This window comes from Misgurnus anguillicaudatus, chromosome 19, assembly GCF_027580225.2.
Source record: "Misgurnus anguillicaudatus chromosome 19, ASM2758022v2, whole genome shotgun sequence".
NCBI classification, from domain to species: Eukaryota; Metazoa; Chordata; class Actinopteri; order Cypriniformes; family Cobitidae; genus Misgurnus; species Misgurnus anguillicaudatus.
In genome coordinates, this window is record NC_073355.2 from 36843099 (window position 1) to 36866066 (window position 22968).

Here is a 22968-nt window from a genome sequence, read left to right on the forward strand (position 1 = left end):
GGGTTATTTATTTCATTTCTTTGTTAAAGGATTGGTCCATTTTCTTGGAGGAGAGATCCAGATGGTTTGCTCACCACCATGTCGTCCGGGGTGTTGATGTCTTTCTTTGTTCAGTCGAGAAGAAATTGTGTTTTTTGGGGAAGACATTGCAGGATTTTTCTCATTTTGATGGACTTTAATGGAGCCCAACATTTGGTGCTTAACACTTAGCAGTTTTTTTCAGCGGAGTTTCGGGGGACTGTGGACGGTCCCGGGCGGGGCATGGGGGTCTTGTCTGGCGGGGCGATTGTCATTTTTGACAAGAAGAATGACAAATGTGCGCTTTTGAAGCACGGCTTCTCGTCTAGATCCGGTCGTGATGCCCCAGCGTGACCCGACGCAATGCGTCATCACGTCAAGAGGTCACAGAGGATGAACGCGAAACTCCGCCCCAGTGTTTACATGTGTTGAGAAAGAAGACCGTTCCTACGTTGTTGTATGTGGAATGATACTAATTAATGTCTTTGTGGCAGTTTATTGTTTACAATGGTCCGCAAATGTGCGTTTTATATATGTAACACGTGACCTCCCTGCGTCACTACGCATTTGCGTTAGGTCGCGCTGGACCGGACCTAGACGAGAAGTTGTGGTTTAAAAGTACATATTTTTATTTTTGTCAAAAATGACAATCTGTTAAGTGTTGAGTTAAGTATTAAATGTTGGGCTCTATTAAAGTCCATTAAAATGAGAAAAATCCTGCAATGTTTTCCTCAAGGAACATAGTTTCTTCTCGACTGAACAAAGAAAGACGTCGGCATTTTGGGTGACATTGTGGTGGGTGGATTGTCTGGATTTTTCTTTGGAAAAAATGAACTAATCCTTTAATATGGCCATTTTAGATGAATGCAAATTAATAAAATAATAAAGTTTAATTAATCATATTATTGTAAATGCTTACTCCCTTTTCCCATTTAAAATGCAAATTTTAAGAAACTTTCTCTCTCAAACAAACTGCTATAAAAGTACTTTTTCTAACCATTATTAGCAGACTTATAATAATCAATAAATATGTGCAACTGTATACATTTACATTAAGACTTTATTTAGCTTGACCACTTTATAAATCATCTTTTTTGTTAACATTTGATTGTGAAAAGTGCAAGATTTGCTGAAGCTTGAAACAAGACAAAGCCAAATGAATTATGAGGTGTTCAACACGGTCTACATTCAAAATGAACTCATCAACAATTGTTCATAAAACTCCATAACATCTTAAAAATATTTCTTTTTGATTTTCAAAATAAAACATTTCAAATGAGAAATATTTTAGAATAAAACTATATTATAACAATATGTTGATGGTCAAACATGACATAAATTCAAATTCGACATGTCAAAACTCACATAAACATACATAAATAAAGACTATAGCACAGAGCTTCCTCTCAATCATCGTGTTAGTGATTTTTCAATAATAACAAAATTTATAGTTACACTTCATCATTTTTTATGTGTATTGCTTACTATAGACCATACGCTGACTTAAAAAAAAGCGCTCAAAATTTGTGCTTTTGCTATAAATGGAGGACATGCAAATGGCTCATATCGTCATAAAGCCCTGGTATTGTTTAGTGAAATGCTGGGCAGAGACAAGCATCTAGTGCGTTTGGCTTTTATGAAAAGGACGAGCGTGAAATAACACAGACTCATTCCTTGGGAACCCTAAAGCCGTCCTTCTCTTTACGGATCATTTTCATGGCTTCAATTGGATCGGTGGTCCCAGCGTGCTCTTGTACTGACTTCTCTCTGAAGACCAAACAAAAAATACATTCATGAATTATAAATATTTTTAAAACACACGTCTGTTACGAATAATGCTTTTTTAATCAGTAATCAATGCTAAGCATGGAGTTGAATTTAATGCATGTACCTCACTCTCATAAATGGATTATAAGTGAACTCTTCTGCCATGGTGGAAGGAATTGTCGGCACTCCGCTATCGTATTTCTCCTAATCAGGATGCACAAATCAATCATAAGGATCAAGAATTAAATGCTTTCGATATAAAACATAAAGATAATACCTTGGCCCATGCTAGTTTTGTTCGGATGGCTTCGTTTTTTGGCTCAACATGTCGTGCGAATTTCAGATTGTTGATGGTGTACTCGTGACCGCAGTACACACGCTAAAACAATACAAAAGTGTAAGACATGACTCTTTATGCTGCATACAGTATATACATACATTCATGAGAAGGGTTATTTATTATTCACTGTATCTATAACCCAATCATGAACTTTCATAGAACACAATGATGTTATGCATTAAGTAGATTTAAAAGTATAATGTCTAAAATAGATGTAGAAATTCAGTTTAGATGAGATCATGATTACCGTCTCTGGAGGAAGACGACCTAAAACCTCTATCAGGGCTTTATACATCTCATCAGCGGTTCCTTCAAAGAACTTCCCACATCCAGCCACAAACAAAGTGTCCCCTGCACACAGGATTTATAACACGCATATAACAAGAAACAACCGTTCACCTGCCAGCTAGCCGTGTTTACTTTTATTCAATTATGTTAATATCCCTTTATTATAATGGTCCAGCTACAATCGTTTCAATTTTGTAGGTGTGTGGTGCATAATATCTGTGGCTACAATTTCTTTATGCCTTAATGATGCTTAAGGTGACATATCATGAAAATCTGACTTTTTCCATGTTTAAGTGTTTAATTGAGTCCCCAGTGCTTCTATCAACCTAGAAAATGCGAAAAAGATCATCCCAGTAACTTAGTTTTGGTAAACCATTCCCTGCAAGCATGTGAAAAATAGGTCATTGAAATGTGGCTCCCCTTGTGATGTCAGAAGGGGATAATACCGCATCATAATCTGCAGTATCCAACTACGGCACTACCATTTAGTGCAGAGATCAGCTCATTTGCATTTTAAAGGACACACCCAAAACGGCACATTTTTGCTCACACCTACAAAGTGGCACTTTTAACATGCTATAATAAATGATCTATATGGCATTTTGAGCTAAAACTTCACATATGTACTCTGGGAACACCAAAGATTTATTTAACATCTTAAAAAAAGTCTTGTGAAATGTCCCCTTTAATGAGGTTGATATAATTTCTTGTGTTTATACTGCTAAATGTGGATACAACTGTCCTTATGTGATGTTAAACTCCTGCTCTTATGTATAACTTTTTCTTCTTTTAAAGGGATAGTTCACCTAAAAATTAAAATTTTGTCATCGTGTTGTTTTAAATCTGTATGAATTCCCTTTTTCTGATGAACACAAAAGAAGATATTTTAATAAATGATGGTAAACAAACAGCAGATAGTGTCTATTCACTTCCATAGTAGGAATAAAAAATATGATGGAATTTAATGGGTACCATCAACTGTGTGCTTACCATCATTTATCATTTTTTTCTATATCATTTATCACAATACTTTCATAATATTTGTTTTCCTACTATGGAAGTCAATGGTTACAATCAGCTGTGTGTGCCCACCATAATCCCTCAAAATATCTTCTTTTTTTGCGTTGATCAGAAAAAAGAAATTCATACAGATTTAATACAACATGAGAGTGAATAAATGATGACAGAATTTTTATTTTTGAGTGAACTATCCCTTAAAGGGCCATTTCCATGTAAGATATTTAATATGACGCCCGTTATTTCTCATATTAATTGACTACATTTGATAGTCGAAGATAAAGTATACACAATTCCATTAGATTGTAAATGTATTAACAAAATTTGCAATAATACTCTATGTGACCCCGGACCACAAAACCAGTCATAAGTCGCACTTGTATATTTGTAGCAATAGCCAACAATACATTGTATGGGTCAAAATTGTACATTTAAAAAAATCATTAGGTAAAGATTATGTTCCATGAAGATATTTCGTAAATTTTCTATTGTAAATATATCAAAAATGTATTTATCATCAGTAATATGTGTTGCTAAGGACTTTATATGGACAACTTTAAAGGCGATTTTCTCAATATTTAGATTTTTTTGCACCCCCAGATTTTCAGAATAGTTGTATTCAATTATAACAAACCATACATCAACAGAAAGCATATTTATGTATAAATGATATATAAATATGATGTATAAATCCCTGGTTTTGTGGTCCAGAGTCACCTATATTTTTATTATATATATATATATATATATATATATATATATATATATATATATATATATATATATATATATATATATATATATATATATATATATATATATATATATATATATATATATATACACACACACAATATATTTAATAATTTCTTTGAAATTCTTTGAATTTCTTGTAAAGCTGCTTTGTAGCAAAGAAACATTAGGAAGAAACTCTACACAAATAAATGTGACTTGGCTTTATATGTCTTACCTGTGAATACAGCTGGTGGTTCTGTGCTGTTTTCTTTCGTTACAAAGTAGCAGATGTGACCACTGGTGTGACATGGCGTAAACAAACACTTTACATTCAGGGATCCCACTTGAAATGATTATTATAGAAAGAAATATTTAAACATATTTAAACCTAAATCTGTACCAACAGAACAGTATTTTGCAATGATGCATTAGGCAGAGGTATACATTTTTGTGTTTTACATCAGAATTTAAGACACAACCTTTGCAATGGATGTGCAATGCCCTGACAAGTATGGGAAAATTTATTAGTAATGCCTCCACCACCAATCTACTACACCAGATTTGACCATCTAATAAGACAGTGACTCACTTTAAAAGTGTTGTAGTGCGTAACTTTTTTAGTTAATCCTCCCACTCTGTCATCTCCCCCGTACACTGTCAGTCCTGGCATTAACTTCAGCAGCTTCTCATTGCCTCCAGCGTGATCCCTGAAGTTATTTACAAACATCCACTCTGGTCATATTAACACAGCATCATTACTAATGCATAAGAGAGACATCATCCAACTCACCAGTGATGGTGCGTGGTTAGGACCGTTCGGAGCTTCACGCCATGCTTTTTCACAGCATCCACAACCTGTAATGACAACCATGAATGCATCTGATGTACTGTACAGTAGTGTGTAACATGTTATAGACATGTGATGACGCAGTCTTACCTTTTGGGGTTCAACTGGATCAACAATGGCAGCTTCCTTTGTGTCCTCGTCAATCAGAAGGTACATGTAGTTGTCAGTGAGGGCAGGCAGAAGTTCTACCTTCATGTCTGATTGCTCCACAAGAGATGATTTCCTAAGATCGGTGTGAAGCAAGGCTGTAGGAACTTGGAAAATAGAGATTCAGACGAAGTAGTAAACACTTCAGATCAGTTTATCAGAACATGTATAACAACACATTAATATACTATAGTCACTACACTTATCATAAATACATTAACAATACTCTACATCTGCTTGGTGTTTAACAGGATCGAAGCTGATTTCTGGTCATTTGCTTGTCCGGGTTGGTTTTGAGCTAGTTCAGGTTCACCTAGTTAAACTGGTTGCCTTGTCTAGGCTGCAGGTGGCAGGCTAGTTAAGATTATTACAAGACACGTTTTAAAATGCAGGGACATTTGGTATTAACTAGCAACCCCTAGTTTAGAAGTAGGGCTGCATAATTATTAATCACACATAATTGTTTGCAGAATAAAAGTTTACATTATATATGTGTGTGTGTTTACTGTGCGTTATAATTATGTTTATATAATAGAGCTGTCAATAGATTAATCGCATACAAAATAAAAGTTTGTGTTTGCATAATATATTTGTGTGTGTAATTATTATGTACACATACATACATTTAAGAAATTTAAGAAACATGTTATTTATGTATATATTTTTAATTTATATATAAAATAAAATCTAAAAATCTCTCTCTCTTTCTCTCTATCTCTCTCTCTCTATATATATATATACACATACATGCATTTAAAATATAAATATATTTCTTCTTAAATTTATACAAGTATAATGTGCACTGTTTGTAATTATGTGTATATATAAATGTTTCCTAAATACATACATACATGCATGTGTGTGTATTTATATATACAAAATAATAATAAACAGTGCAAACACATACAAACCTTTATTTTGTATATATAAATACACACACATGCATGTATGTATTTAAGAAACATTTATATATACATAATAATTACAAACAGTGCACACAAACCTTTATTTTGTATGCAAATAATCTTTTGACAGCCCTAATATATAAATACACACACATACTTGTATAATTTTAAGGAGAAATATGTTTGTATTTTAAGTATTTATATACAATATAAATTATATTTAAATATAAAAATGTATATACACATGAAAATATTTATTAAATATATACATGTATGTGTGTATTTATATATACAAAATTTTTATACATATTACACACATGTATATGATGTAAACAAAAACTTTTATTCTGCAAACGATTAGTTGCGATTAATTGTTATGCAGCCCTGTTCAGAAGTAATGAAAGTGAGTAAAATAATCGTAAAGCTGCTACAATGTTTTAAGGTTACGCCATATGTTGTGATTTTAAAGTAATTGATATTGTTGTAGAAACTATGTTTACACTTTATAATGCTTTGTTAACTAGTATGTAAAATATGTATTATAATGCTTTAACTAATATGTATAATATTTTAATTGCATACTTTTTAGTTTTTTATTCTTTATTTGTGATTTTTAAACGAAAAGTGTAAAATGGTGCCCACTAGTGTATGTTGTTATATCTTACCATTAAAAATAAAAACAAATGCTATAGATTAAAGCAGCTTATCATTACAAGCACATATCGACAGCCGCAATAAGTGCTGACGTCACAACTGCAACACTGTATCAAGAAACCGTTATCACATTATTTTCATAGCAAACAGAAAACAACAAGTCTATAAGTGGGACGTCATTGCTAATGCACGAGATTTCAAGTGTTGCATGTTATGTTTTCTTAATAATGCATTAAATTACAAATATGTCATTCCCGATGACGTTCGTGTCTAAAGCAAACAACTGTGCGTGCTTCACTTTGGTTAGGGAGCAACTCCTCCACCAGATCATAACAAGGACTCTAAATACACCAAAAGCTGTGTGACAACACTGCCTGGTGTTTACGTTTCGAGAAATAAGTCATTCTGCCCGCGGGCAAATAATAATTTTAATGTAAACATACCGAATTTATGAGTGACGGCTCCAAACACACCGAGAGTGCACGCACTCGCCACCAGTGACCTAAACCACATATCAAGACTTTAGCTGTATGAGATATTACAGCAACATAGGGAGGAAGTAGAAAGTATGGTTTAAAGTGCAAATCGGCCCACTTTTAACTTTGACCCCACGTTCGACCAATCCGAAACGGGGGAGTGTCGCGTGTACACGAATCCACGCTATTGTAATTTAAGGTTTCTATTTCAATCCTACTACGGCGACGCGACGGTTAGTACCTCGTGACTTTATTTTTGTTGTTGTTATTATTAATGCAGAATCTTTATAAAATTTGTACAAACATAAGTAAATAACTAAACAAAAACTGCATTACGATATATGAAAAAGAAAACAATTTCCTAGCCCGTGGCCTTGATCTCTATGGAACGTCAGCATGGCCTAATTAATATTTATGAATCGAGCATTTGCCATTGGAGAGCGAATAAGTAACGTATGTAATTAATATTCATGAGGAAAGCTTCTGGAAAAACTATTGGACAGCTGTCAGGAACGCTAAGAAATCATTAATATTCATAAGCTAAGCCTTCGCCGTACACTTATTATTGATTTCTATTTCGTGTGTGTTGATTCGAAATGATACGGTATGGCATATCGAGCGAAACAGAATATCTGCATTGAATTTTGTATGGTTTGTTTTCAGTATAGCTTTAATGTCCACAAAATGTCCAACATTTTGCTTCTGACTGTAATCTGCTGTACAGCGACCAAAGGTCATTCTTATTTCCGGTTGTAGGTCTGTGGATTCAAAATGAGCGCAAGGAATATCGCTCGTTTCTGGGAATGGGGAAGAAAGATTATCTGCGTCGGGAGAAACTATGCAGATCATGCCATCGAGCTCAAAAACGCAATTCCTACCGAACCCGTGCTATTCCTGAAACCCCCGTCGGCTTACATTAGGGAAGGGTCTCCTATTCTGGTCCCCTACTATTCCAGTAACCTACATCACGAAGTTGAACTGGGGGTGGTCATTGGTAAAGGGGGAACTTCTATTTCCCAGTCATCAGCCATGGACCATGTGGCTGGATATGTCTTGTGCTTGGACATGACAGCTCGGGACAGTCAGGACGAATGCAAGTCCAAAGGTCTTCCATGGACCTTGGCCAAAGCGTTCGACACATCGTGTCCCATAAGTGATTTCATTCCAAAGGAGAAGATCCCAAATCCGGAGAGCATCAATTTGTGGCTGAAGGTGAACAATATTATGAGACAGAATGGAAACACATCTCAGATGATCTTCTCCATCCCATATCTCATAAACTACATCAGTAAGATTATATCATTGGAGGAAGGTGATCTTATTCTCACTGGTACCCCTAAAGGAGTGTCCAGTGTCAAGGAACATGACGAACTTCAAGCTGGGATTGATGACATTGTGACCATGACATTCAAAGTTGATAGAAAAAGTTGATTTTTTTAAAGACATTTTACACTTGCTAGTTTTAATCTGCAATGCACAAAAGTTGATCTCAGGCTATTCTATTAAGTATTCAATTACAATAAGAAAATTTTTGTAAAATTACTGTACTGTTTTCAAATAAATGGGAAACAATGCATCTACCTGATGGATTTTAACATATTAAATAAATTGATCTTACAGTTTATTTTGTGTCCATCTGCAAATTTATGTCCAGGGTTCCCACGGGTCCTTGAAAGTTTGTGAATCTGGGTGGGGGGATTCAAGGCCCTGGGAAATTTTTGAAAATATACATACATAGATACAGGTCATTGAAGTGCTTGAATCTATTTTATGCAAGAAGTTTTTTGGGGAAAAAAATCCATGTGTAGTGTAGGATGATATCATAAAAATTCTAGACTTTAAGCACACGCGCTAAACTGTTCACTTTAAATGCTTATATCTTCTGTATGCGAATGTTGATTCATACCAAAATGCTTTTTTGCATAGTTGTGTTTGACACATGAAAACGTCTCGGGTTACGTATGTAACTCATGTTCCCCGAGTAGGGAAAGAGACGCTGCGTCTCCTTGCCATACTTCCTGTGTCCCTGTAACGCCGTCTTTGGCAATATTTCAGATAGCGATATACTGGCGCCCGCTTCACCCCGTATTTGTTGTTAAGCTTCACCATTGGTTGAAATTGATTTACACATTTAGACGCACATACCCCTAAAGGGGTCCCCAAAGTGTCTCCACAGTGACGCAGCGCGAGTTCCCTCGAAAGTAACAATGTATCTTTAAAGGTAACCTTGCTCTCACTTGAAATGTGTCCCCACATTTAGTCCTTGAATTTGAGGGTATTGGACCTGGAAAGTCCTTGAAAGGTCCTTGAATTTGAAGTTAACTAAGGTGTGGGAACACTTATATGTCACAATAAAGACATGAACAGAATAACACTATGGTACATTAGCGCAATACACAAATTTAGTTTTTACAGTTTCCAGGTCCAATATGTGATGGGTAATATTACTTTATAAATAAATTACTTTATTATATACTTTAATCTAGGTGATATGAGCTAAAATTTATATCAAGGTATTTTCCACTCTTCAGTCGGTATATCAGTATTACAGTATATTGCCATATGACCAAAAACTATTTGGTATCACATAGTAAAACTTAGTTAAATTACTGGCAAAATCTGTATTTTTAACCTTATAAACTAGCAAAACAGAGGGATTGGCCATAGAAATTATTTTTTTTCCTCAAAAAGTGCTACTGTGATGATGGGCAGACTCATCCTGTAATGAATATTATAAATATTGTCACTGACGGATTGAAACCTTGTGTCTTTAAAACAGCTACTTTTTCATTAAATGAAACAAACATTGTATATAATTGTAGAAAATAAATCAACACATACACACATGATACAGAGTATAAGTGATGCTTTTACAAAGATGCTTTTGAATTTATTTTGACAACAAATTCAAACAAAGTGAACATTGTGCTTCTATATTTTGCTTTTAGTCCAATTATTATCTTTCTTCGTGTTCATCAGAACAAAGACATTTATACAGGTTTGTAACATCATGAGAGTGAGTAAATGATGACAGAATTTTCATTTTTGGGTGAACTATCCCTTTAACATCCAAGACGAATAAACATTTCAATACTCACAAAAGAAAGTGATTTCTAAAAGCACATTATTGATAAAGTATCAAATAAAATCTTTGTTAAATAATAATAAAAAAAGGATTTTAGACTTTGACCTTTTCCTGGGACTCAAGCAATATGTAACAGACAAAGCAACAGTTAACACACCAGTGTAGCATGACATATGATGAAAACCGGTTAGGTATGTATTTTTAAAACATGTAAATACATAAATTATTTAAACTAGCTAAAGCACCAAGTCTGAGAGACTGACAGCAAAAACATTTTTCCTACCAAGACACAAAGGTAGGAAAAATTGTAGGACTCCTGAAATGACAGCTATCATGTGATATTCTTACAGCACCAATGATGCACACTTCAAAGTGAGATAAAAGTATCATGTGCATCGTCTCAAATGTTCTGTGCATTAACTGATAACAGCACAGTCGTGTGAGAAAGCTATGCATGTTTCCCATAAGGTTGTGTACACATCATCACTCTGAACGTCCCGCTGTGGGCTTTTGTCAGAGCGTTTCATTCACCATCCAAACGGTAAACACATCAAAGCTTCTCCAGGTATTCTTAATGAAACATCCTCATGGTTTCTTTCCAAATTTCCAATTGCTCTACTGTTGATCATTCTTAACTGAAAGAAAAGGGGGTTTGGGAAATTACATAACATCACTGATATATTACAGAGAATGAAAAGCAATGCATTACCAAATTATAGTGCAATACTAAATGTGATTGTTCTTGTGATATTTTTCATTCATGTTCCCAGGGAATGCACAGCACAATACACAAGATTTATTTGCATTAGTTGTACCTTTAGGAATGAACTTCAGAGAGCTGCTGAATATTCAAAAGCGTGAGAGACCACGTTTGGGTCCATCATTTACGAACTCGTGACCAAGACCATTACCGCATTTACCACACTTAACCTGCAAAAGATAATGCAAATTTACTATAGTCACTAATCTCTCGGCCAGGCAATATGGCTTTTGTCAGCTCACAACGAAAGCATGAATGCTACCTTATAGGCGCCCCGTCTCTCCTCTTGTTTGGACAGGCTGTTCTCGTGGATAGTTTCTGTGAAGGCTGGCCAGGGTGATGAATGTTCATATTTAGACTTGCTGGAAAACAGCTCATATCCACATTTTGCACAAACATATATGCCTGAAGAAAAAACACAAAGCAAATGAAGTATATAAATACCCCCGTTTGAAACGGTGTCTCTTGCTACTTGACTACATAGCTTCTTGGTCAACCAGATTTTTAAGATCATGCGGGGTGACTAGATTTTGCCAGCAAGATCAGCCACGTACCTTAACCATCACTCAACAGAAAAACTAAGTTTCTTCATACTTTAAACTTTATTATAGTATTGTTACTATGCGTATACGTTACTTACCCAGCAAACAATGACCTGGCGGTCCGCCGGCGGTTTTTGGGCGGCACAAAGTCAGCGGCTTGACGCGGTCGGACCACCGTCGGGGCACCTTCGGCAAACCGACCAACGTAAAAAAGCTGTCGGTCTGCCGGCGTTTCTTGGGTGGCAAGCCACCAGCGGCTTGCCCCTGCTTGACCAACGTGGGTCCACCAGTGGCAAACCGCCCCAGCAAACAATGACCTGGCGGTCCGCCGGCGGTCTTCGGGTCGCACGAAGTCAGCGGCTTGACGCGGTCGGACCACCGTCGGGGCACCTTCGGCAAACCGACCAACGTAAAAAAGCTGTCGGCCTGCTGGCGTTTCTTGGGTGGCAAGCCACCAGCGGCTTGCCCCTGCTGGACCACCGTTGGTACACCAGTGGCAAACTGCTAGGTTTCTACTGAAACTAAGAATTATAAAAATCTTAAGAAAATATTGGACTGCATATTGGGCTTATTTAACGAAATGCATACATTTTTTTTTATATTTCAGTTTAAAAGAATTTTAAGGATAAAATAAAAAATGAGAGATAGTGTTTAATACAATATAGTCCACGTGCAGGTGTGGTTATTTGGACATTTATAGACAACAAACAAACACGAGTTTGTGATTTCATAATCATTTGAGGAGATTTTAAATTGTTGTTGTGATTATGTCTATAGGTGTGTTCGAGATCATCCGGCGCTGCGCAGACCGATCGGCGAGGTTTGCCGCTTGCAGTCGAGGGAGGAACTGAAGACGGAGCCGTCAAGCCGGACACCTGCTGCTTGCCGTAGTGACGTGTGCGCCGTGTTTCCTTGTTTATAATCGCAAACGAAGTGAATTAGATGCTGAATTTGATAAAAACAAACCTTTTAATAAAAAGTTGCAACCAGAAACATTTTATATTGAATATTTTAATTGCTGCTTATACTGTATACCCGAAAATAACGGGAAACAAGCATATATTATTAAAATACCAATAGAGTGTGTTATTTTCATTTTTATTTTATTACACGACACAATATAACATATTTAAGCATATTAAAGTGTTTTTTCCTGTTTTAAAACATGAATTTGTAATGTTTATTAGTGAAACTAAAGGTTGGATTAAACTTGAAACGCACGTGATCGTTGTCATCAATAGCCTCTTTCACACAGTAATTCTGGTAAATTACCATGAATTTACCAGAATGGATTTACCAGTAAATACAAAAATGTGCTGTTCACACATGCAGTGACGTTCCGTCTTTTTACCAGTAAGACATCATTCACACATCAGTATCAAAATACCGGTAAACTCGGAGAGAAAGCGGAAGTTACCTGTGGCGCGCGGCCGGCGAGCTCCGTCTGTGTCGTATTTGCGCGGGTTATGACTTAATATCCACGGTCCGTATTTTGTTGTTTTCACATCTGTGGCAAGCGGTCGCGAAGTTGCACGTGACAAAACAACATTGAGTTAGGCGGCGTCAAACGGAACCTGAGCGTTTGCAAATTAGGCTTCACAGATGGTGTGATAAGGACGTCGGCAAATTGGCAATTATATGGTAAGCTGTTTTAAACAACTATGGTGAAGAAATGTGGATGTTAACTTCAGGTGTGCTCGACTTTTAAGCAACATGTGTGTGGAAACGTCCGTAAACAGTCTGGGGGAAACCGCGTCACGCTGTATAAAAAACTTTCTGATTGGCCCGCCCGATCTGTCAGCGCGGTCTGACGTCATCTAAATGCCGGTAATGCTATATTTTTCGTTCACACACAGCGCTTACCGGCAAATTACCGTTAATCTTACAACCTGTCTTACTGGTAAATTGGGAGCACTGATTTACCGGAAAGGTTCTGTTCACACATGACATGTTAACTGCAAATTACCAGTAAATTACCAGTAAAGACTGTATGTGTGAAAGGGACTAATGAGGCGACCAATCAAGTAAAGCTGTTACGTCATCACAACTCCGGGCAGCCGCTCTGGAGAAGCTGCACCGGCTGAGCTAGCCGGCTACTCTCGAAACGCTCTCGCGGTACTTAAAAACCATATGACACAATCACGTGCCTGCAGCGCCAGCTGAAGTCGGACAAAAGTACTAACCAAAATGCACTGCTTCAAATCAGCCGCCGATCGGTCTGCGCAGCGCCGCATGAAGTCGAACACACCTAATGTGTGATTTTGCCATGACGCGTGTGTTGTGCGCGCCGAACACGTGCCCTTTTTGGCTTGTTCGACTTCATGCGGCGCTGCAAGAACCGACAGCTGTATGGCGTCGGGGTACCGCGAGAACGATTCGAGAACTCACACGAAGTGTAATTTTGTCTCGCTCTCGCGGCACTTTAACGTCATCCGTCTGTCAGTTCTAGCGGGGCCGCAGGCAGGAAGTCGAACAGCCTTCTTTCTCAATACGGATTACCATCAGGTGGGACTGACGAAGCTCCTCTTTCACGGGTTCCTTTACTGTTTTCAGGTAAGTTTATTCCCTCAAAATACACAAATAATACACAAAACTATTATTGACACGTAACAGAAACGCTTGTGTTGAATATTTACTTCATAGAAATGTTTTTTGTCTTCTGTAAGCATGTGGACGCTTTTCAAAAGTGATAATGTTAGGGTGACTATAGCTTTTGCATTGTTTATTAAGTTTTGGCTTTTTAAAAACCAACTTCGTGTGTTGATGAGATGATGTGATAGCTTTGTTCAGGTTGTCAATGCATTATTGTAAGTAACTTAGGCTAATTTGTTTAGCCTAAAATATGCAATGTACTGCACAGTTAAACGGTGAAAAAACTTTCATATAGCGTGAGTATTTGGTGAAAGTAGTACAAACACATGTTTTATCGTAAACATATATATACAAAAAGTTGTTATTTTATTTTAGGAGTGACCAAAATAACCTCTATAATAGAAGAACAGCTGAAAGATTTCAAAATTTTCTGAAGGGAGCCACAGACAGATGTAAACTCAGGCAGGTTGAGAGCATATTAACTCACTTTTTTCACAACATATTACCATGCATCTTGTCATTTTTCTGCGTTCATTGCAGTTATTCTAGGAAGATTTTAACATCCAAACGTGAGTGGCACCATATGAGCAATATTAAATGAACAAGTAAACCTAAAAACATAGATTCTGTTATATTTTGTATACTTTAATTTTCTTTTCGAGAGACAGCAAGCTCAAATCGCGGCAGTGGCAGCTAGTAGTGGCACTTCCGGCATCAGTAGTGGCACTTCCGGCATCTGGCTCATTTTGAGGCATCTAGTAGTGGCACTTGAGGCATCTGACTTATTTTGTTTGTGGCACCTCCGGCATCTTAAGGCAGCTAATCGTGGCACTTCCGGCATCGGACTCATTTTGAGGCCGCTAGTCGTGGCACCGTGACTTTTTGAGGCAGCTGACAGTTTTTGTGTCATTTAGGGGTGGCACTTCAGCGTCATATATTTGTACCAGCTGTTTTACGCGGTGTTTGTGCTGTCGTGCTGGCTGTCAGTCGGCCATTTCGAGATGCCTCGGGGACTATGGGGAACTAGGCGCGTGCGTGCGTGCGTGTGTGTATTGTCATGAACGTGCGCGCACGCCGGCCGACAGTCGCCCACAGGCGCGGGCATTTCGAGACGCCACGGCCACTCCCGAGATGCCACCACTCCGCCCACCGGAACAGAAACAACACAATTCCAGTTTTCTCACCCTGTTCATCCCACTATTTTAGCGGGCAGACCGGGAAGCACGTGGCCAAAACGTTTCCAATCCACTTAAACAGTATTTCAAAACCAGGAAACCCCCTCCCCCACCAATTATTACAGTATTGCAATTCTCTTGTCCACCGGCAGGTGCCCCCAAGCACAAACGGGAAACGCCGGGGCCAAGACTATATCAAGTTCTGATATAAGGTTTCTCCAATAAAAAATACCATACTGTTATAACTTGTCTTTGACCATACAGGGTGGAGATTCACATGTACCCCAGGGCCAGCAGTGCAGCACTGTACATTAACACCTGTGATTTTAGTGTGAATAAATGTTCAAAATAAATTTTGAATGACTCTTTTTAGTTATTGTGTTGTGAATGTAAAACTTTTAAAAAAAATATTATAAGTAAAAGAAAAACGTCACAGTTTGTTTATCAGACCAAACAACCAAGATATGTTTCATATCCACAATTGATTTGTTGCAAAAAGAGCATTATGTGTACTAATGCTTGGTATTTGTCACTTTATGTACTGTAAGTGAAACATTCTCATTCTCCTCACCACCACGATGTGCAGGTTTGTGTCATATGAATTAACAAAATATATAAAATATTAAAATAATGTAACAAAACTATATGTAATTATACCGGCACAGAATCATATAACAATTAGTTATTACAGTGACATTCCTGTTATTTTCGAATTTCTTGTTACCTATAGGCTACTCATTGTGCACTGTTTTCCTCGTTCATACTGTTTATTGAGCAACTGTACAATTTATAAAATTTTCTATTTTGTGATTGTATGTATTTCACTGCATATAGAGTATACCTACATTATATATTTTATTGTCTTGATTTAATTTATTGTAAAGTAATCTATTGTAGGGGTGTGCAGCGGAGTCAGTATTTGTATCTGTAACAATCACCTTTAAGCGTTTATTGTGTCTTTCAGCACAGTTACATATGTGACTCATTCTGTCTAAATGAGTGGGATGTTTTCAGAAAAAAATAAGTAGCCTACATTAATCCCTCGTTTAGCGATTCAAATACTACTTAAACATCTATTAATTAAACATACGTTTTCTGAGAGTGAAATGATTAATACTAAGATGCGTGTCATGTCTGACATCTTGGTTTCGGTTTAAAAACATGCAGGAATTTGAAAATAAAATGCAGGACATGCCTGATGTTTTGAAAGAGTTATTAAGAGAGATAAGTTTTAAGTTAAAAGGTTATTAAGATCGACAAGACTCGCGCTGACTAATAGATCCAAAACGCAACACACACGCAAGTAGCCTACGTGCACTGACAGAATAGTTCAAAAACAAATTCTTTTGACAAGAATTTACGAAAGCTATACTACAAACTTGCTGAGCTCATTATTAACTATGTCCATAGCCTACAGCGTTTGCGCGAACAGAACGAATTGTTTAAAAAAACTTCCTTATTAATTTTCATCTAAATTAATAAATAATCAGATATTCGTTTAAAATTTCAAATAACAGTATGCTGTATTATTTTAAAGTCAGTTTTGACTTAGTTCAAAACAAGCAAAATTATTTTAAACAATAAGGTAATTAGAAAGATTTAATTCAAATGTTTCAGTTGTTATTTACTTACTTTATTTTTTATGTTAATTGCAATTCATGTCATAATCTTCAGTTTAAATTTTGTTTTTAAAATGTTACATTTTCATATTTTTATCTATTTACTTATTTATTGTATATTCACCTAGATTGACAATGAAGCTTGCTTTAACTACACTGTAAAAGAAATCCGTAGAAATTGCAGCTGGGTTGCCGGTAATCCACCGTAGATTCAAATTCATGTTATCCACTGGCAACATTTTGTTCAAAGTTAAATGAACATTTAACATTTACAAGTCTTTGTCTTTACAGAGCAAAACCAAAAAAAAACAGCATCAAGCAAAACACTCTGAAACAAACTCTTAAGCAAAAAACAGAAAAAGGTTGATGATGATTTCTGGTTCCCAGAATGCTTTGCATAAGGCTGTTACTGTGTAGTTCTACTCTGTAAAGACAAAGACCCGCCAATATTCAAATTCATTCAACTTTAAACAAACTCCTGCCACTAAACAACACAAATTCAAATCCACGATAAATTACCGGCAACCCAGCTGCCACAACATTGTAATTTCCACGGATTCTTCCACAGTGCAAAAGATCATCTGTGACCGAAGTCACGGAGACACGGAGTTATTAACGAATATTTTATTTATCAAGGTTTTCTGGTCTTGTGTAATTAAATAAAATAAAAAAAACTAAAAGGCTAATTTTTTACAGTTGGGTTAAAAGAAGTTTGATATTAGCAGCGTTTTAAAACTAATTCCAAAACAGCTCGCGTTTCTAAGGGACACGCAGAAAATGTCATTCATGTCATTTTATAGATTGCACTCATTCACTTCACACACATATTATACATGCTTTAAGGGGTGTATAATTTAGTGCTGTTCCAGTAAACACGTGATTATGTCTGGCCGAATATTTTTTCTGTTATTCGGATGAATTCGTTATTCGTTTTAAAGCCATTATCCGTGCCCTTCCGAATAACGTATTCGGCTTCGGGCACATCCCTAATCTATTGTTTCTCATGCCGTTTTTCTTGGGCACAAAATGAACAAAATTGAATAGAATTTCCATTGTAACAAATATTATGAATTAAAATATTTAAATGATGTGTAAAAACTAAATTCAAAAAGAAGGGTTAAACTAAAACTGAAAATGATTTGATAATTTTTCCGTATTACTTAGTTTAATCTGCAGAACAAAAAAAGATATTTAAAAATAAAATTGACAACCAACAACTCGCACAATAAGTACTGTAAAAGAATAGGCGGCGTTTCTCGTTTGTGCCTGGGGGCACCCACCGGTAGACAAGAGAACTGCAATATTGTAAGATTAGTAAAAGAGGGGGGCTTCCTGGTTTTAAAATACTGTTTAAATAAATTAGAAATATTTTAGCCACGTGTTTCTCAGTCTGCCCGCTAAAATAATATGATGAACAGAGTGAGAAAACCAGAATTCCACCATTTCTACCCCGGGGGGCAGAGCGGCGGCACCCCAAGACCAACCGCGGCATCCCGAAACGCCCGCACCCACAAACGACTGCCAGCCAGCGCGCGCGCACAACCACGACAACACACCCACACATGGCCGACTGACAGCCAGCACGCAAACATTATGACAGCACAAAAACCGCGTAAACAGCTGGTACAAATAAACGACGCGGTGCTACCCCTAAATGACACAAAAACTGTCAGCTGCCTCAAAAAGTCACGGTGCCACGACTAGCGGCCTCAAAATGAGTCCGATGCCGGAAGTGCCACGATTAGCTGCCTTAAGATGCCGGAGGTGCCACAAACAAAATAAGTCAGATGCCTCAAGTGCCACTACTAGATGCCTCAAAATGAGCCAGATGCCGGAAGTGCCACCACTAGCTGCCACTGCCGCGCGGAAGTGCCACTACTAGATGCCTCAAAATGAGCCAGATGCCGGAAGTGCCACTACTAGCTGCCACTGCCGCGCGGAAGTGCCACTACTAGATGCCTCAAAATGAGCCAGATGCCGGAAGTGCCACTACTAATGCCGGAAGTGCCACTACTAATGCCGGAAGTGCCACTACTAGCTGCCACTGCCGCGATTTGAGCTTGGCCCTACTGTTCTTTTCAGTGTTTCACATCCTTTTAATCAATATAGATTGCTTTGTGACAAATTGCATATTATGTTTTCAGATTTTCCATGCTGATATCCGTGCAGCAGAATTGAAGCAGACCTGTCAGAAAACATCTCTAAGGTGCTATGAATCTCATAACTAGTAAGTACAACCTTAAACTAATACATTGCTGTTTACAGGTTTAAGGTTGTGGTTTATTTATAAAGTGCATCCAATTTCATTGGTAAAAAACAATGTTATTTTGTGTATTTGGTATAATATGCAATGTGTTTGCGTGGTGTACGGTTAAAAACACATACATTTTTATAGCTTTAGATTTCCTCCCTTCCTCAAACGCATTGATTTTATACAGAACTCATCGATCTGAAATGCGCTGTGTCCCTGATTGGCCAGCTAATATGTACGTTGTGATTGGCCTAAATATGTCAGACGTCAGCCGGAAATGTGACGCTCCTGTTTGAAAGATTCGGTCACAATGCAATGCTGACAGGAGTTCATTTGTAGGCTATGAGTAAAAGTGGGAGCAATTATACAGACAGCGCATTATTTGAAAACCACGCCCACCGGGGGAAAACAATCCAACCATCTCCATTTACTTTATATTGCATTTCTGGCTTATAACCAAAAAACAAAACAATGCCTGAAAGCTGCTGCGTGACAGAGTCTACAGCTAACACGCTGAAAAACCCAGAAATAAGTTTTTAGTACCAAGCTATAAAACTCAGCCTTTAAGGAGACAAAAGTGGATCGCTGATTATGTTTCCCTACAGTGGGCAACTGGGCATAGTTCTAATTATAGTAGTACTATGACAAGTTGCCTGTATCCAGTTTTGTGTCTTTGAAACGCTAGTTTTTTTTTTGTGTCAAACAGCTTATAAAATCTTATTTCTGGGTTTTTGGCTTGTTAGCTCAATCCTGGTCCAACCAGACTCTCGTACATTCATTTCATTTGTACAGGGAGTCTGGCCACGCTCCATTGCAAAGTGTTACTTCCGTTAAGGAGGGTCTTCTGTTGAAGTACGACCTCTGTTCGCTGATTGGTCCTGCAGATTTTTGCAGGAGAAAACGAAACTCTACACAGCAGTCCCAGACATTGTACTGAAGCGAAATGAAAATTAAAGGCGGAGTCCATGATGTTTGAAAGCAAATGTTGATATTTGAAATCACCTAAACAAACACGCCCCTACCCCAATAGAATCTGGACCTTCTGTTGATAGACCCGCCCCACACATACGCAACCCGGCATTTGATTTGATTTGCTATAAGTGTGTTTTGGTAGTCGGCCCGTCTTCTTTTCCAATGCGTTTTTCGAACATCGTGGACTCCGCCTTTAAGCGGAAGCACGTAGGAGGGCGGAGTCAGGCTATGTTAGCTCCACACCCTGTCACACAGCAGCTTTTAGGCATTGTTGTGGTATTTGTTATAAGCCAGAAATGACATGGAGGTTCAGGCAGCCTCACGCAATACAAAGTCATTGTTACTCATTGTTTACGCATATCGTTAACATGTACTAATACATACTTACACACCAAAGTAAATGTAAAATCATTAGTCGGACCATAATTGTACTTTAACAAAATACAATAAAAAGGCAAGGCTTTTTCACATTTTACTCCTAAATTCTCCCATGCAGTCTAAATCCTCTTCTAAGACAAGCATTCACATACACAAATACATCTTATGACCTTGTTCTTCAGTAATTAAATAATAAAATGCGCAAATGAGGTTTTGCTTGAAATAATATGAACAGCAGCAATCCTAATCCTTCTCATTTTGCTTTTCTGTTTTTGTCCATCAGGATACACATCATGAGATAACTAGAGCTTACGGCTCTGTTTAGATTCAGCCTCACTTGTGAAGACTTCAGATGACGTAAACACTCACAAAGACATTATATGATGGCATCTATAGATGGACATACACAACTGCCAAATGTAACATATTGTAATTACTGCACCAAAGCGCAAACCTACAGATTTTCAACCCACTTAATATTGTTACAAATACAATATATGTTTATATTTGAAAAAATATTCTTTAGCTAATTTTACTGATTTATTTCCATTTATTTGTCCACAATACTCTGCCAAAATGATGTTTTGCATCATCCAAATATTGTTAATGTACATTTTACAGACATTGTAACAACACAAAGTGGGTTGAAAAAGTTTCTTCTTCTAAGTGCAGTAACTACGCAAACACTAAAACCGAGAAAAAAGTTCTTAAAGTGTTTTACACCAGCCAGTCAAACTTGTTACTGCAATTTTGGCAAACACATTTCTCTGATGGGACAAAATTAAACCAGGAGACTTTGTCACAAGACAACAGATCTCACAAAGCCCATTTCAACCTTTACCTCAATTTTGACCAAATGCATAGTTACTGCGCTTTGGCTTTGTTGGCCAGTATAGTAGTATTATAGTAATGCTGGAGTGAAACCATGGTAACCATATATTTTTAAATCATGGTAATGTTTGTGGTTACTAAAATGTAGTACTATAAACCTATGCTGTTGTAAGAGAATGTTTATTCTTTATTATTGTTGTGAAACCATGGTTGATTTTATATTTACCATATGTTACTGCAAATGATGGTAAAATCATGGATAACTTTGCATGGGTACAGAAAGGTGTAAACTGGTTGTTTTTATTTGGAAGTCATGTTGGTTTTAATGCATGTGATAAATGTATATGCATTTGAATATTTATTCTGTTTACTGACAATAATAAATTTGCAGTTGCTGATGTAAATTGTTTATTATTGTGTTGAAAGACATTTGGTTAGCGTGATTAAACAATTATGAACCACGGACCGACCGGGCAGCTAGCAACCATTACCGGTATAAACCAGCGGACCTTTGCGGCTGCCGCTGGTGGTCCGCTGGAAAAACGATGGGCAAAACTCCGGCGAGCCACTGGCGGCATCCGCCGGTGGACCGCCGCTGGTCCGCTGGCCTTATGTTATCTGAGGCAGCGGTCCGACAGCGGACCTCCGTCGAAAAAGTAGCGGCTGCCGCTGGTGGTCCGCTGGAAAAACGATGGGCAAAACTCCGGCGAGCCGCTGGCGGCATCCGCCAGTGGACCGCCGCTGGTCCGCTGGCCTTATGTTATCTGAGGCAGCGGTCCGACAGCGGACCTCCGTCGAAAAAGTAGCGGCTGCCGCTGGTGGTCCGCTGGAAAAACGATGGGCAAAACTCCGGCGAGCCGCTGACGGCATCCGCCAGTGGACCGCCAACTTTGCCGCTGGTGGTCCGCCGGTGGACCGCTGACCTTATGTTTGCTGGGTATCGGTGTCAACTTACCAGTTTCAAAGTGATCCTTAAAAAACTCCCCTTTCGAGAATGAACAGAAAGACATGGCTGCAAATCTATTGCGATCCAAACTTTCTGTATCAAAAGCTGTTTCAAAAACAGTTACATTAAAGTTCAATGAAAGAATCGTGTCCAGACCACGTGATCACGCGAACAGGATCGCGTGCCAGGGCTACTGTATCAAACTGCAATCACACGAGGGCAGCAGAGATCCAAGAAATCCAACCCCTGAGGACTACTGTCAAAAAAACTTTCCATGTTCCAAAACATTCCAAAACTTATAACTTTTCTTATAATGTCACACTAGGGGATTAATATCACATTATACCTTGTTGTATATGTTAAAAGATTATAAAATACATTTACCCTTTCTTGCTCATCTTCTGTTTTATTACAGTTAAAATCTTTCATTCGTGATTTGAAATTCCTTTATTGAAATAATAATAATGAAGCTACTACCACTACTAATTATTATTATTATTTGATTTTAATTTATTATTTAATTTATTTATTACATTTTTATATTTATTACAAGTTTTGATTTTAATAAAGTTGAAGTTTTAATACGTTTATTTTAACAAGTGTACTATTATTATTATTATTAT

General features: G+C 37.4%; 3 protein-coding genes and 1 long non-coding RNA gene across 7 annotated transcripts; 2 read left to right on the plus strand and 2 right to left on the minus strand.

Annotated features, from left to right (window-relative positions):
• Positions 1–1060: 1060 nt before the first annotated feature.
• On the minus strand, positions 1061–7303 carry hagh (hydroxyacylglutathione hydrolase). Of its 2 annotated transcripts, none has more exons than XM_073857591.1 (9): positions 7162–7303; positions 5103–5266; positions 4956–5020; positions 4752–4872; positions 4401–4506; positions 2373–2476; positions 2063–2164; positions 1910–1989; positions 1061–1785 (listed from the first exon to the last, which is right to left on the minus strand). In XM_073857591.1, the coding sequence occupies exons 1-9, from the start codon at positions 7229–7231 to the stop codon at positions 1686–1688; spliced, it is 912 nt and encodes a 303-aa protein (XP_073713692.1). In that variant the 5' UTR covers positions 7232–7303; the 3' UTR covers positions 1061–1685. The 2 variants fall into 2 exon arrangements, with proteins under 2 accessions (XP_073713692.1, XP_073713693.1); XM_073857592.1 differs by lacking the exon at positions 7162–7303 and adding an exon at positions 5391–5493.
• Positions 7300–8818, plus strand: fahd1 (fumarylacetoacetate hydrolase domain containing 1). 3 transcript variants are annotated; one of them, XM_055194745.2, is made up of 2 exons: positions 7300–7427; positions 7951–8818. In XM_055194745.2, the coding sequence occupies exon 2, from the start codon at positions 7966–7968 to the stop codon at positions 8623–8625; it is 660 nt and encodes a 219-aa protein (XP_055050720.1). In that variant the 5' UTR covers positions 7300–7427; positions 7951–7965; the 3' UTR covers positions 8626–8818. The 3 variants fall into 3 exon arrangements, with proteins under 3 accessions (XP_055050720.1, XP_055050722.1, XP_055050721.1); XM_055194747.2 differs by lacking the exon at positions 7300–7427 and adding an exon at positions 7474–7798; XM_055194746.2 differs by lacking the exon at positions 7300–7427 and adding an exon at positions 7820–7840.
• Positions 8819–10692: 1874 nt separating this feature from the next.
• Positions 10693–22552, minus strand: msrb1a (methionine sulfoxide reductase B1a). The gene is made up of 4 exons (XM_055194748.2): positions 22355–22552; positions 11302–11444; positions 11095–11209; positions 10693–10914 (listed from the first exon to the last, which is right to left on the minus strand). The coding sequence occupies exons 1-4, from the start codon at positions 22407–22409 to the stop codon at positions 10895–10897; spliced, it is 333 nt and encodes a 110-aa protein (XP_055050723.1). The 5' UTR covers positions 22410–22552; the 3' UTR covers positions 10693–10894.
• Positions 19103–21803, plus strand: LOC129415751 (uncharacterized). Its single transcript, XR_012359332.1, has 2 exons — positions 19103–19194; positions 20852–21803. It is a non-coding gene; the product is annotated as an uncharacterized lncRNA (long non-coding RNA).
• Positions 22553–22968: the final 416 nt, after the last annotated feature.

Coding starts and splice junctions, on each gene's coding strand:
- fahd1 (XM_055194745.2), top strand. CDS start 7,966: ATGAGCGCAAGGAATATCGCTCGTTTCTGGGAATGGGGAAGAAAGATT.
- hagh (XM_073857591.1), bottom strand. CDS start 7,231: ATGTGGTTTAGGTCACTGGTGGCGAGTGCGTGCACTCTCGGTGTGTTT. Junction 5,267..7,161: donor AGCCGTCACTCATAAATTCG/GTATGTTTACAT, acceptor CTATTTTCCAAG/TTCCTACAGCCTTGCTTCAC. Junction 1,786..1,909: donor AATCCATTTATGAGAGTGAG/GTACATGCATTA, acceptor TTTGGTCTTCAG/AGAGAAGTCAGTACAAGAGC.